Source organism: Nicotiana sylvestris, chromosome 4, assembly GCF_000393655.2.
Source record: "Nicotiana sylvestris chromosome 4, ASM39365v2, whole genome shotgun sequence".
In the NCBI taxonomy this organism is placed as follows: domain Eukaryota; kingdom Viridiplantae; phylum Streptophyta; class Magnoliopsida; order Solanales; family Solanaceae; genus Nicotiana; species Nicotiana sylvestris.
In genome coordinates, this window is record NC_091060.1 from 145684380 (window position 1) to 145699759 (window position 15380).

General features: G+C 41.7%; 1 protein-coding gene across 1 annotated transcript; it reads left to right on the plus strand.

Moving 5' to 3' along the window:
• Positions 1–2188: 2188 nt before the first annotated feature.
• On the plus strand, positions 2189–7022 carry LOC138890304 (uncharacterized). The gene is made up of 7 exons (XM_070173679.1): positions 2189–2561; positions 2868–3310; positions 3591–3837; positions 4309–4556; positions 5298–5847; positions 5968–6219; positions 6856–7022. Exons 1-7 carry the CDS (start codon positions 2189–2191, stop codon positions 7020–7022), a joined length of 2280 nt encoding a protein of 759 aa, XP_070029780.1.
• Positions 7023–15380: the final 8358 nt, after the last annotated feature.

A 15380-nucleotide genomic window follows, 5' to 3' on the forward strand; every position in this document is an offset into this window, starting at 1 on the left:
CTCCACTTTGTAAACAATTAATCAGAAATTGATAAGAATCCGGATTAGGCAAAAGCATATAGTTAAATTAGCATATTCCTTTTCTCTTAGTTTTAGGGACAAACGTAACAGAAATGTAGTCGCTTTAGGATACCCTTCTAAAATAATGAGACGAGCCTCGCCAAATAAAAATGCAAATTGCGGGGCCCTCAATCAACAACTAATCATAATATTTAGAATTCAGGCTAGGCCGTTTAGTGAATCTCATGGCCTTCTCAAAAATAATAACGCGTTAGACTCTTTAGGAGCGGCTTAATTAAATCATATTCTTAAATTCGGGTGCACATTTATGTGACCCAAATTCAAATCTCAACGGAGTCGAAATGTGTTAACAACTACGGGTGCATTGATTGTGACGTGGTTCGAGATGCATTTTCACGACGTTGCAATTCTATAAAAATAAATGATAATAATAAAAGCGGTTTAAACTTAATAAAAGCACATAAGTCACAACATGTATTTAAATCAGATATTTAGCCATTATAACAATTTAAGCGACCGTGCTAGAACCACGGGATTCGAGGGTGCCTAACACCTTCCCTCGGGTCAACAGAATTCCTTACTTAGAATTTCTGGTTCGCAGACTTCATTTGGAAAAGTCGAAAATTTCCTCGATTTGGGATTCAAGATAAACCGGTGACTTGGGACACCAAAAGCCAAACCTTTCCCAAGTGGCGACTCTGAATTAAATAAATAATCCCATTTCGAATATTGTCACTTAAATTGGAAAAACTCCACCCGCGCATTTAACCCCTCGGGGCGGGCGCGCAAAAAGGAGGTGTGACACTCCCCACTTACACCACATAGCGTGAGCCAGTCAAGGATCAATCTGTGTAAAAATCCATGCTACTCTCCGTCATCCACGACAATCATGCAAGCCATGGTGACAAACACTTCATCTATGGAGGAGCAGTTGGCAAATTTGACGGAAGCAATCACTGGCTTGACCAAATACATGGAAAATCAAGAGGCTAGAATTGACAAGCTAACAGACAGGGTGGGAATCTTGATGGAAGAAGAATCTACCCATGCACCCGGCAAGCTCCCAGAAGTTCTAGAGAGTGACTCTCCCCCAAGACAAACAACATCCACTAAGGGTATCCCTGTCTCATCTGAAGGGATGATTCCAATTGATCAACTGAAGGAGTTCATCGAAGAAACCATTAAGAACAAATATGAAGTTGCTGCCAAATCCTCCCTTACATATGCAAAGCCGTACACTACAAGGGTCGATATGTTGAAGATGCCTGCTGGCTATCAACCTCCGAAGTTTCAACAGTTTGATGGTAAAGGTAACCCAAAGCAACATATTGCGCACTTCGTGGAGACGTGCAACAATGCTGGGACTTATGGAGATTAACTCATAAAGCATTTTGTCCGCTCGCTAAAAGGAAATGCTTTTGACTGGTACACGGACCTCGAGGCTGGATCTATCGACAACTTGGATAAACTAGAGCAAGAGTTTCTCAATCGCTTTTATAGCACAAGACGCACGGTGAGTATGATAGAGCTTACAAATACTCGTCAACAAAAGGGGGAACCAGTTATCGACTTTATCAATCGTTGGAGGAATGCAAGCCTCAACTGCAAAGACAGGCTTAATGAAGCTTTAGGCATAGAGATGTGCATCCAAGGCATGCATTGGGGATTGCGCTACATCTTGCAAGGTATCAAGCCTAGCACATTTGAAGAACTTGCAACTCGTGCCCATGACATGGAATTGAGCATGGCCTCCGCTGGAAATGAAAGGCTACCCATCTATGAACCTCGCAAAGTGAATGACAAGCAAGAAGTCAGGAAGTGGGGCAAGTTCGTACCCAAGTCTGAAAGCAAAGAAGCTATAAATGTCAATACGTCACCTATGAAGTTCACGACGAAGGTGAGCAAGAAGCATAGTATGAAATCCACTTCTTTTCAAGACAAGCCAAGTGGAAAGTTGATTCTAAAAGAAATGTAGGAAAAAGAGTACCCATTCCTGGATTCTGATGTGCCAGCCATTTTTGAAGAACTCCTCGAGTTAAATCTCATTGAGCTTCCGGAGATGAAGCGACCAAATGAAGCTGGGAAAACAAATGACCCGAACTACTGAAAATATCACCGACTTGTAAGCCACCCTCTGGAGAAGTGCTTTGTCTTCAAGGATAAAGTTATGGATTTGGCTCGCGAAAAGAAGATCGTGCTTGAAGATGAGAAAGCAAGCTCAAACCATGTCTCTATCACCTTTGGCTCATTCAGTCCGGATGACTTATATGGTTTTAAAGAAAGTAAAGATGAAGAATTATTAGAGAGCGACAAAGATGAAGTCAATCAACCTGATGACGATGAAGGTTGGACATTGGTGACTCGTTGTAGGCACCACAAAAGGAGCCCACGAAAAGAATCAATAGAACAACCAACAAGGAACATGATGGTAAAAAGATCAACGAAAAATAATCCAGTTAGGCATTTGAAGAAAGCAAAAGTGGAGATGCACCATTCTCAAAAGCCACGAAATCCAGTGACCTTGGAGGAGTTTTTACCAAGTTGGTTCCGCACGAAGATTTCCCATGAGGGCGTTGATGCCTCTTATTGCCATGCTGACAAAGGGGAAGAAAAGAGTGTTGACCTACCATTGGCACCATCTTCGGAAAAGCCCATCGAGTCCACTCCTCAAGAAGTTAATTCTTGTGAGGAAAAGGTCAGGTTCACAAATGACGATCTTTTGCTAGGTGACACTCCTCATAACCGCCCATTGTACATGGTTGGCTATATGCGCGATGAAAGGGTAAATCGGATTTTGGTTGATGAAGGATCCTCAGTGAACATTTTGCCAATCTACACTGTGAAAGAACTTGGTATTACCATGAACGAACTCTCAGAAAGTCGTGTGATGATCCAAGGATTCAACCAAGGGAGACAAAGAGCCATAGGCACGATCAGGCTGGGAATCACTATTGAAGATATGCAATCAAGTGCATGGTTGCATGTGATCAATGCGAAGACTTCATACAATGTTTTGCTTGGGAGGCCTTGGGTACATGAGAATAAAGTAGTTCCATCTACCTACCATCAATGTTTAAAATACTACGAGGGTAAAGTCGAGAAGACGATAGTTGCTGATGATGAGCCATTCACCGAGCCTGAGTCACACTTTGCCGATACAAAGTTCTACTTGAAGAACCACATTGTGAAGGAGCTAAAAGTTGATGATGGTACGAAAAACAAGAATGACGAACCCATAACTAAAAGAGTTGATGTGACTATTGGTAAAGCCAAAACTGTTACTGAGGAGGTACCCGCCAACGTGAATAAATCTCATAAATGAGGTATTGCATCTTATGGAAAGAAAGTAAGTCCCACTCCAATATGTCCCTAAAAGGAAGAAAGACGAGGGCGGATCACATAATCTCCAAACCAAGACGCTAAGGGAGTTAACTTTTTCGGTAAAACGAATTGAGGCAGTAAAGTTGTCCTCAAAGCTGCTTGCAGGGTTTGTAGCCCAAAATCGTTTGTAGAATGTGGCACTCCCTACAAAGCGAACAGATGAAGGTTTCGATCCTAACGCTTACAAGCTATTTGCACAAGCTGGATACAATCCCAATGAGCCATCAAAGTTAGGGAAGCTCCCATCAGAAGCTGCAACAAGGCAACCACGTGAAGGTCTGGGATACAAGCAATCGTCACCAGTGTGCATCTCAATAAGAAGGGCCAGTAGCAATTATATCAATGTAGAAGACGAATCTGCCGCTTCTAACAGGCCTTCTGTATTTGATTGGCTTGGAAAATCAACTGTGAGAACTTCTGTATTTGAGAGATTGGGTCCATTAAAGAAGGGGAATAAGTTCCAGATAAATCATCGAAATATAAGAACACCCGCTTCACCCAAAATTTAGGAGATCTATAAGGATTTCCAAAGTTTGGTTCCTTCCAGAATGAGGCGACAAACAAAACTGGTGGTTTCATGTGAAGAAGTACTGAAGGTAAAGCCATACACTGTGGTCTACACTAAGGAACATGACGAAGATGAAGAAAGTGTAGGTTCTTCGTATCATGTCACTGTACAAGGCAAGAATGGTATTTCGTCTTCAATAGGAGATAATGCGGAATTGGAGGATGTTTTGCCGTGTTATCACATATCCTTCAATGATGGGGACCCTCAAGAAGATGAGGATGTGAAAGATGCTCCACCTGAACTTGAAGAAGGAGTGAAGACGACAGTTGATGCCTTAAAAAAAGTTAACCTTGGCACCGATGAGGAACCAAGACCCTCCTACCTAAGTGCTTTACCAGAAGCTGATGAAGAGAGCACTTATATTGAGGTACTCAAAGAATTCAGGGATGTCTTTGCTTGGAGTTACAAAGAGATGCCTGGCTTGGACCCGAAAGTAGCAGTCCATTACCTTGCAGTCAAAAATGGTGCTCGCCCTGTTAAACAAGCTCAAAGGCCTTTTAGGCCGAACTTGGTTCCCCTGATTGAAACTGAAGTTAACAAACTCATTGAAGCTGGATTTATTCGGGAAGTTAAATACACAACATGGGTTTCAAGTATTGTCCCTGTAAGGAAGAAGAATGGCCATATTCGAGTATGCGTTGACTTCAGGGACCTCAATAATGCATGCCCCAAAGATGAATTCCCGCTTCCTATTCCAGAGCTGATGATCGATGCTACTACTTGTTACGAGGCAATGTCTTTTATGGACGGTTCGTCGGGCTATAACCAAATTCGCATGGCACCAAAAGATGAAGAGCTTACTACGTTTCACACCTCCAAGGGTATTTATTGCTACAAGGTAATGCCTTTTGGCTTGAAGAATGCTGGTGCTACTTATCAAAGGGCTATGCAGAATATTTTCGACGATCTTCTCCAAAAGAATGTCGAATGCTATGTTGACGACTTGGTGGTGAAATCAAGAGAGAAGGGCGACCACATGAAAGACTTGAGGATGGTATTTGAATTGCTCCGGAGGTACCAACTTAGGATGAATCCATTGAAATGTGCCTTTGGAGTTACTTCTGGAAAGTTCCTTGGTTTTATTGTCCGACATCGAGGGATCGAAATTGATCAAGACAAAGTGGATGCCATTTTGAAAATGCCTGAGCCTCGTTATATCCATGAATTGAAAAGTCTACAAGGAAAGCTAGCATACCTTAGAAGATTCATATCAAACCTGGCTGGGAGGTGTCAACCATTTAGTCACCTCATGAAGAAAGGCGTTCCTTTCAAGTGGGATCAAGCTTGTAGCAATGCCTTCGAATGTATCAAAACCTACTTGATGAAGCCTCCAGTTTTAGCAGCTTCTATACCAGGAAAGCCATTGATACTATACATTGCGGCGCAGGAAAGGTCTGTTGGAGCACTGTTGGCCCAAGAAAATAGTGAGGGGAAAGAAAACTCTCTTTACTACTTGAGCAGGATGATTACACCTAATGAGTTGAATTATTCGCCAATTGAAAAGTTGTGTTTGGTGCTAGTATTCTCAATTCAAAAGTTGAAGCACTACTTTCAAGCTCATGTTGTCCGTCTTGTTTCTAAAGCAAATCCCATAAAGTTAGTGATATCAAAACCTATTCTTAGTGATCGACTAGTGAGATGGTACCTCCAATTTCAACAATTTGAGATTTTGTACATACCTCAAAAGGCTATAAAAGGACAAGCATTGGCAGACTTTTTGGCAGATCATCTGATACCTGATGACTGGGAGCTAACTGATGAACTAATTGATGAGGATGCAATGGTCGTTGAAGTTCAACCTCCATGGAAGATGTACTTTGATGGTGCTGCGCATCGTGGGGGAACCAGGGCTGGCATAGTATTTGTCACTCCTCAAGGTGAAGTCTTGCCCTACTCCTTCACCTTGACACAACTCTATTCCAACAATGTTGCTGAATATCAAGCATTAATACTTGGGCTTGAAATGGCCGTTGATATTAAGTAATTGCAATTGCAAGTCTTTGGTGACTCCCAGTTAGTGGTCAATCAGCTTTTGGGTAGTTACGAGGTTAAGAAGCCTGAACTACGCCTATATCATGATTACGCAAAAAAGTTGATGGGGTGGCTCAACGATGTGAATATTCAGTATGTACCAAGGAAAGAAAATAAGAAGGCTGATGCTTTAGCTACTGTAGCTTCATCATTAGCCCTTGCTGACCAAGCGCAAGTTACCGTCTGCCAAATAGTACCACCTCCAAATGAGGTCGAAGGTGAAGATAACAAACTCAAGCATCTTGTTGTTGTTTTTGAAGTTGAGAAAGAATAATGGCGACAACCCATTATCGACTACTTATGCTATGGGATACTTCCAGAAAATCCGAGGAGAAGGACTAAAATCCGTCGTCGTGTACCTCGCTTCCTTTACTATAAGGATACTCTATACAGAAGGTCATTTGAGGGAGTACTCTTGCAGTGCCTAGAAGAAGAAGAAGCTCTCCAAGCTTTGCAAGAGGCATATTCTGGGGTATGTGGGTCACACTAGTCTGGACCAAAGCTCCACTTCCATATAAAAAGGATGGGATATTATTGGCCAACGATGGTAAAAGATTGCTTGGACTACACTCGAAGATGCAAGGCTTGTCAATTCCATGCGAATTTTATTCATCAACCTCCTGAAGTGATGCACTCGACTGTTGCATCCTAGCCATTTGATGCTTGGGGATTGGATGTTGTTGGACCACTTCCAAAGTCCTCTGGTGGGCACCTATACATCTTGGCTGCAACTGACTACTTCTCAAAATGGGCTGAAGCTATTGCTCTTAAGGAAGTAAAAAAGGAAAATGTTGCAAGTTTCATCCGAGTAAACATTATTTATCGCTTTGGCATTCCTCGCTACATAATAACAGATAATGGAAAGCCATTTGATAATAGGTTGATGAACAGGATTTGTGATCTCTTTGGCTTCAAGCAATGTAACTCTTCGATGTACAATGCTGCCACCAATGGTCTAGTTGAGGCATTCAACAAGAATCTATGCAACTTGTTAAAGAAAGTTGTCTCCAAATCCAAATGAGATTGGAATGACCATATGGAAGAAGCTCTATTGGCATATAGAACGACTCATCGCACACCAATACATGCGACTCTTGAAGCCTAGTTTTCTTGAAATTAAACGGTTTGCAATTTCGATATTTTTACACCAAGATATGAATTTTTTGGTGAGACTGCGCAAATCTGAAATTTTCAACGTGGTGGGATCTAAAGTTGGTTACAAAATATTATCTGGGGCGATTCTGAAGGTGCTTGATTCTGAATTTTGGATATATTTTAGATATTGAAATCTAATTTTCGAAAAATCAAATGGTTCATTATTTAGACTCTCCCACGACAAGATATGAATCTTTCGTTACAAGTGCATAAAGTAAAAAATTATGCAACTAAGATAAATGTCGGGTAATGTAAAGCAAACGAGAAGCAATCTTATCTAAGATGAAATAAATATATACTAGGTCAACCTAATATAAAGATAAAAGGGGAGATAATGCTAACAGCCTAATCTAAACAAAATTTGTAGTTGATCAATTCTTGACAGCTAGTCTCCAAGTTCTTCTTCTTCTCCTCCAAATTGGCCGAATCATCAACAGTCAACAAATTTACGTTGTCATATGAAGAGACCTCAGTCTCGGCAGTTGAAATTTTTTCCTGAATCTCTTCAACCTCCTTTTGAGTCGCTTCTATAACACCTTCGATGTTCTCCCTCTCTTGTTGTAATGTCTGCAACTTCTTCACGACTCTCTTCAATTTCTTTTCACTAGAGGAAACTTTCTTGACTTTCTCACTTGTTTCAAGTTTGAACGATTCGAGATGCTCTTTAGCTTTGGAAATCAGCTCTAGCTTTCTCATCTTCACTCGTCTTATCAGCCATATTGGATCGCTCTTGGTCATATGATGCGGCAAGTTCAAAAAGAGAATTCAGTAAATCTTCTAATGGAGAAAAATCCAGAATATTCGTCTTCTTCATATCCTCAAAAATCTCAATGATTTGCTCCCTATAAGATGAGAGCAATTCCAGACGAGTTTTGGAGAGCCTATTGCAAATATCCTTCCCAAGTCCCAAAATGAATTCCTTCTTGTGATTGAAAACAATGCTTTTTCCTTCAAATATAGGTATCGCCGTATTTGTCATTGGTGAAATGCGAGTTATCTCATTTAGAGTTTGTCTTTTTAGGGATTCGTCATGAGGAAGAGATGATGCCTTTGACGATGACTTCACTTTACACGTAGGCCCTCCAATAGATTCATCGCTCACTTACGGCTTGTCGCATAGGGATACCATCGGATGCCCAATGGTGTTTAATTGCATAAAGAAAAGGCAAATAAAGTAAGTAATTTATAGTAAAGCTACTCCTTAAAAAAAGGGGGAATGAGCGAGGCGATTGTATTTTACCTCTTTGTTACAAGCTGTATGCGTTCTTGAGGGACTATCAACACTTTGAACCTCTACGATCTCTACTGGGTTAGGCCGTTTTCTTTTCTAATTTTGATCTTCATTGGTACTCTGGCTTGTGTCTTGAGGAACACGCGTGTTAAATAGAAGAACTAGAGGGTGTTTCTCTATAGCTGTTGAAGTGCACACCACTTCTTTCAAAGCTGCCTTTGAGGATTTAAGCTTTCTTTTTTAGGTTGCGTAGCTACTTTTGGGATTGGAGTTGATATTTTTTTAACTTTTGAGAGCGTCTTTCCAACACCTTGATCTTCACCTCCTAAAGGAGTTGTAGACTTTAGCCCAACATTGTCCACCAAGGCTTGTATGTTATTCTCGAGAAACTTTCCATGCGCTTTCTCCCACCAAGACATATAATTAGTGGAGAAAGACTTCTCCATAGGATCTCCCGCTGGGGGAAAAACCACACGTGACATAGATCGATACAGTGTGCAAATCCTCCAAAATCTGATTCCTTCATCTAGAGAGGTGTTACAAATATCGTTCTCCAAAAAATCGGGGATGTTCTAGTAAAATCCAAATTGACGACCAAACCGATACGAGCTATATGGCTCGATGATGAATGAATTACCATACCTCAAAGGAAGGTAATTAAAACGTAAGCTCATGAAGTAATTTGATTCCAACTCTTGAGGGGCATCGTTATCCACGTAATAATAAGGACGTGAATTGGTTAACATTGTTGGTGCCCAAACTATATCCTCCCCATTGTGGATGCGTTTTCTTCCATCCTTCTTGTCAAATTACCTTGCAGCCCCTTCTCCTGAGTATGCCACCATCAAAGGGACAGACGGACCCTTAGCAAATGGATAGTGGGTTTTGAAGTAATGTGCAAGCCAGCCATAAACATAATAAATGGGAAAAGAAACTTTGACCTGATCGAGTTGGGAAGAATGCGAAATCTTATTCAAACCATGATAAAATACTCGCTAAAACTGGGACTGGAAGGCTAATCTTTCGCCCGCCTGCCATCATGCTTGCCATCTTAAAAGTCTCAAGACGAATGGAGTTTTCTACCTTGGGGAACACAAAGGCACATAGCCAAATTGATAAGAATGCCGCTACATATGTATCATCTTTCTTGTCAGACCTCACCCTAAGCTTAGAGAATATAGTTTCTTGATCACTCGACCACCTCGTTGTCTCGGGAATAACATTATGTGTTGACTTTAGGAGTGCAGATTTCTTTTCCTTTCGCAACGGGGCAGGTCTATATATTAAAGTTTTTTATACCAAAAACTTGTCCGCTTGCTGAAGGAGACCTTTTGGGTAGCACCCGTACCCTCCTTAAGATGATGAAATGTGGCAAATAAATACTCGCAAGATCGAGGAATAAATCTGACTTGTTTTTCATTCAAACCAATGAGTTCTCTTATCTTAGGTACCACTTCTTCGTATGGGGAACCCGCAATGGGCAAACCCCCAAGGATATGTAAGTCTCAAAGAGATATAGATAGCTCCCCAGCTGATGTAAGAAGTGTGTTCGTCTTGGGGCACCAAGCCTCACAAAATGCTTGCAAAATATTCGAGTTTCGATCATAAGTGAAAAGTGAGGCATAGACAACATCGTAAATCTTTGTTGTACTCAGATTTTGTTGGCTTCCACCAAGTACGTCTTCATCCCATTCCCAATATCCTGGGATATGATGATACTCGCCCTCGATTGTTGTTGTGTTTTTCCAATGTACTTCGCCTTGAATTATGCGACTTCCTAAGTTTGGAAGGGTGCTAGAAATATTTACATGGCGATGGATTGGCGCTTGGAGAGACCACATCTTGGATAATGGCTAAGAAATCGATTTATGTTCCAAGGTCCAGTTCTCTACTTGAAGGGAGTTCCTTAGAGGAGGCCATGAAGCTGCATATCGGCCGGCTTGTGAGGTGTGAACCAAAAGCTTGGTTTGTTCTATGCCATCTTCAGTCTCGATGATGAGATATCTAAGTTTTGAGAAAGGTGAGGTATAGTCCCTGAAATTTGCCATCTCTTCGTGCTAAAAAAAAGAGAAAGAATAGAGGGGTCATCAAAGTTCAAATCAAGAATATTAGAATGGGTACAAAGGTCTAAATGGATGAAATGCTCTCCAAGAATCGGGCCATTTTAAGAGTAATCTCTCCAAGAATTGGGCCACATTGAGAGTAATCTCTCCGGTAGTCGGGCCACTTTGAGAGTAATCTCTCCAAGAATTGGGCCACATTGAGAGTAATCTCTCCAAGAATCGGGCCATTTTGAGAGTAATCTCTCCAAGAATTGGGCCATATTGAGAGTAATTGTTACAACCCATATCCACACGCGTTAGTTCATGCCATATATTAGTTAACATAAATTCAACAAGGAATTACCTTTGAGATGATAAGAAGTTAATCCTATTGGTCTTAAGTGATACAAGGGTGTATAAGGGTGATTAACAAATATTAGAATTTAAACGAATCAAGAATGTGGTAACTCATATTTTCAGGTAAACCTAGAGGTTCTTAATACACTCAAGGTCATGTATTAAGGTGTTTGAATCATATAATATCCGTATCATAAGTCTTGAAGTCAAACGAGTTATGAAACAAAAGTCGACAAACGTTGTCGCAACTTAGGTTCATAATTTTACTTAAACATTAGGTTAAATGTTTCTAAGCTTTTCTCCTAATTTACAAGGAATTACGGGGTGATATACCCACCATATTAAAGATCTACGAGTCTAGTTTCTAACTCATTAAACCATTTGTCAATACTATCTCGGAGTATAGAGATATTCATATTTTTACAAGCCTACGCAGATTGGTAGATGACAAGTAGGTGCATCACTTACTTGCCAAAATGATAGGACAAAATTAAAAGACCTAAGTCGGCCAAGATATGACTTTTAAGGGGTTATGAACTCAGTAATTTCATCCATATTTCAGACCCCCAAAACCAAAGTTGACCCCTGCAACTCCTCCCCAAAAATCCCACAAAAAACCCTAATCGATTTTCCCTCTCTTTCAAGTTCTATTTGAAGGTAAAACCTAGAGTTTGAAGAACCAAAGGAAGGTCTGAGTTATCCAACAAGTAAGATAAGTTACTGCCATCTTTCATACATTTTTCTCTGCTGTGAATTCATGGTAATTCATTCTATACATGTAAGAACTCACGGGACGGTGATCGGAAGCCGTGAGTTCGAGTAATTAACTTGTAGCAGACTATTTTGTGTTGCTATTGGGCTGCGTGTTTTACTACTATTTTGTGGAGTTTTAGAGGTGGAAGGGTGTGTAGGAACATCATATATATGTAGGGTTATGGGCTGATAGTGATTCGTAATATTTCCGGGTCATTTGACACGACTACGGTGGTCGTCGTATGTATGATGTAATAAGGTTGTGCGTGGACTGTTTTGGGAGGCTCAATATGTTTATTATTGATGTTGTTTGAGCTATTTGGTGATTGTTTGGAATGCTGTGAAGTCATATATATAGGGGAGGTGTTGTCCGTTTCAACGTAAAATAGGTTATGGTCGATACATAATAGTTATGACGCTTAAATAATAACGATAATATCGTTTCTCTTATTGTAGACTAAGGAGTTGTGACAATTACATAACTTGTGATTGGGGCAGTATATACAAGGTATGTGAGGCTATACCTTTTCTTCTTTTGCACGACTCCGATTGTACATAATGTAATGAACGAACTTCCCAAAGATACTCTACTCTTAGAAGCTAGCAGTACTTACATTGCTTTCCCTCTTATGGAACGATTGATGTTAATGTTGCTTCTCTTATTCTTATGTTATCAATGTTGTTGATACTTCATGATTCTTATAAGGTTCGTAATGAAGAGTTGGTCCTATAACGTGTACAGAGGATACCGACCTTACGTCACTCCGAAAGGTTTAGAACGTGATTCCATGAGTCGAGCATGCATTATATATATGTATCTATTTTACTCTACCGAGTTGCGCTATAGTCGGCCGGGTACAACACCTATTGTGCAACCACTGATCAGTTGGGTTTTACTGAGCTCCACGTGGCCGGGTACGATTCTACCGAGCCTTATGATGGCCGGGTATGTTTTTACCGAGCCTATTATGGTCGGGTACGATATGATGATGATGATGCCCACAGAGGCGTATGTTTTAAAAGTTTATGTATACATACATATGTATCATGCATTGCATGTCAGTAGCCCTCAAAGGTACTCAGATTTTCCATGTTGTATATTCTCTATCCCTACTTACATTACTGTTCGTATTTATGGTTCCCTGCCTTACATACTCAGTACTTTATTCGTACTGACATTCTTTTGTTTGTGGACGCTGCATGTCGTGCTGCAGGTCCTGATGGACAGGAAGGTGCAGCTCCCCCACCACAGTAGGCTGTCTAGTTCAACGGTGATTGGTGAGATCCCTTCTCCGGACTTGCCGTGGTCTTGGTATGCATTTCTGTTATAGACATTATGGGTATGTCGGGGCCCTGTTCCGGCTATGTTGCAGCACTTATGTTCATTTAGAGGCTCATAGACAAGTGTCGACTCATGTATAGTTTGGTATGCCTTGTCGGCTGGTTTTTGTTGTATAGTCTTTCATGGTAGCGTGGTAGCTCATACCTTATATGTAGTTTCTTGATTGTCTGGTCATCCCCTGCTATGTATGTTCATGCCGTCATATTTTATTGCTGGTTGTCCATGATCCAGGTCTACCATTTATATTGATCTCGTCAGCCCTAAAAGATAATAATGAAGGTTAGATGAAATGTACGTTGGTGCTCGGCAAGTATGGTCGGGTGCTAGTCATGGCCCTCCAGTTTGGGTCGTGACAAACTTGGTATCAGAGCAAGTCTGTCCTAGGGATTGTCTATGAGCCATGTCTAGTAGAGTCTTGATTATGGATGTGTAGCGCGCCACATTTATAATCAGGAGGCTATATGACATCTAGGGTTGTTACCTTCTTCCTGAATCTAGATCATGCGTAGAGTTGAGTCGTAAGTGTTTGTCTCTAATATTCACCTTATTTTCTTTCAGCGATGCCTTCGACTAGGAAGCAAACAATTAGTAGACGGCTTGATACAACTACGGGAGAGGGTACCAGTCAGGTGCCCCAAGCCAGAGCAGGCCAAAGTGAGGCTCAGAGTGAGATGTCGTCTCATACCTCATCTACCCCGTCTCCTCCAGAGGATATTAGGAGGCACCCAGCACCTCCAGTTCCTCCGTCTGGCACTACAGACCAGGATATGCGGAGTGCTTTGCAGTTATTGACTAGCTTGGTAGCTGCTCAGGCTCAGAGGCAGAATACAGGTGCTGCTGAGAAACCAGTTAGTATGAGAGTTTGTGATTTTATTAATTTAGACCCTCCAGTGTTTACCGGATCAGACCCCAAGGAGGACCCGCAGACTTTTATTGACCAGGTTCATCGTACACTTCGGGTTATGCATATTAGTGATACAGAGGCAGTAGAGTTGGCTTCTTATCGGCTACGGGATTTAGCGGTTCTCTGGTATGATAGTTGGGAGAGATCCAGGGGTTCGAACGCTCCTCCAGCTGTGTGGAAGGAATTTTCTGAGGCCTTTCTTCGTCACAACTTGCCATTTGAGATACGACGAGCTAGAGCTGATAAGTTCTTGAACCTTAGACAAGGTAATATGAGTGTACGAGAGTACAGTATGCAGTTCGATTCTTTAGCAAGGTATGCTCCCCATATGGTGGACGAGATGAGTGATAGGGTGCATTTGTTCGTGAACGGATTGGGACCACATCTGATAAATGAGTGCACGACAGCCTCCTTGGTGGAGGGCATGAATATTTCCCGTATTCAGGCTTATGCCTAAACCCTAGAGGATCGTAACCGACAGCAGAGGGCAGATAGGGAGCAGGATAGGGGCCAACATAAGAGGGCGAGATTTTCAAGGTATTCTAATGGCTTCAGAGGCAGCGTCAGGCCCCAGTCTTCGAGGAGTTCGGCGCCAGCTGTAGCTAGTGCTCCCCCACAGTTTCAGAGGCCTCAATATGATCGATTTACCCATTCTGGTCCAGGTTAGAGTTTGCAGGCATCAGGCTCGCAACATCACAAGGATACTAGTCAGACGAGACCCACAACACCACGTTGTGATCGTTGCAGTAAGGCCCACTTTGGACTGTGCCGTCGAGGTTCTGATGTATGTTATTCTTGTGGACAGTCTGGCCATATGATGCGGGATGTCCTAACAGGGGAGGTGATGGTATGGCTCAGCCGACTGGATCTGTGTCTGCTTCTTCCTCATCAGTTCGACCTCCAGCACGGGGTTTTCAGCAGTCGACAGGTCGTGGTAGAGGTAGAGGTGCAGTGCCGAGTTTGAGGGGTGGTCAAAATCGAACCTATGCTCTAGTAGTTCGACAGGATCTCGAGTCGTCTCCAGATGTTATTACAGGTATTTTATCTGTGTTTTCTTATGATGTATATGCGCTGATTGATCCGGGATCTACGTTATCATATGTTACACCCTTTGTGGCTAATAAGTTTGGCATTGAACCTAAATTGATAAGTAAACCCCTTGCAGTATCTACTCCGATAGGAGATTCTGTGATTGCTAGAAGGGTATATAAAGGTTGCACTGTGATGATTTGTAGTCGTCAAACCTCGGCAAATTTATTTGAGTTATAAATGGTTGATTTTGATGTGATAATGGGAATGGACTGGTTGGCCTCATGCTATGCAAATGTTGACTGCCGTACGAAGATGGTTAGGTTTCAATTTCCTGGTGAACCCATCATTGAATGGAAAGGGAATATTGCTACACCAAAAGGTAGGTTTATTTCCTATCTTAAGGCAAGGAAAATGATCTCAAAAGGTTACATTTATCATTTCGTTCGCGTTAGGGATGCGGAGGCGAAACCGCCTACTTTACAATCAATCCCCGTGGTCAACGAATTCCCAGATGTTTTCCCAGATGAACTCCCAGGCCTTCCTCCTGAAAGTGAGATTGAGTT

Excerpts from the sequence above, each read along its gene's own strand:
- LOC138890304 (XM_070173679.1), top strand. The coding sequence starts at position 2,189 with ATGGATTTGGCTCGCGAAAAGAAGATCGTGCTTGAAGATGAGAAAGCA. Across the intron at positions 5,848-5,967 it reads AGTATTTGTCACTCCTCAAG|TCTTTGGTGACTCCCAGTTA; the intron begins GTGAAGTCTTGC and ends TGCAATTGCAAG. Across the intron at positions 6,220-6,855 it reads ACCTCCAAATGAGGTCGAAG|ATAATGGAAAGCCATTTGAT; the intron begins GTGAAGATAACA and ends ACATAATAACAG.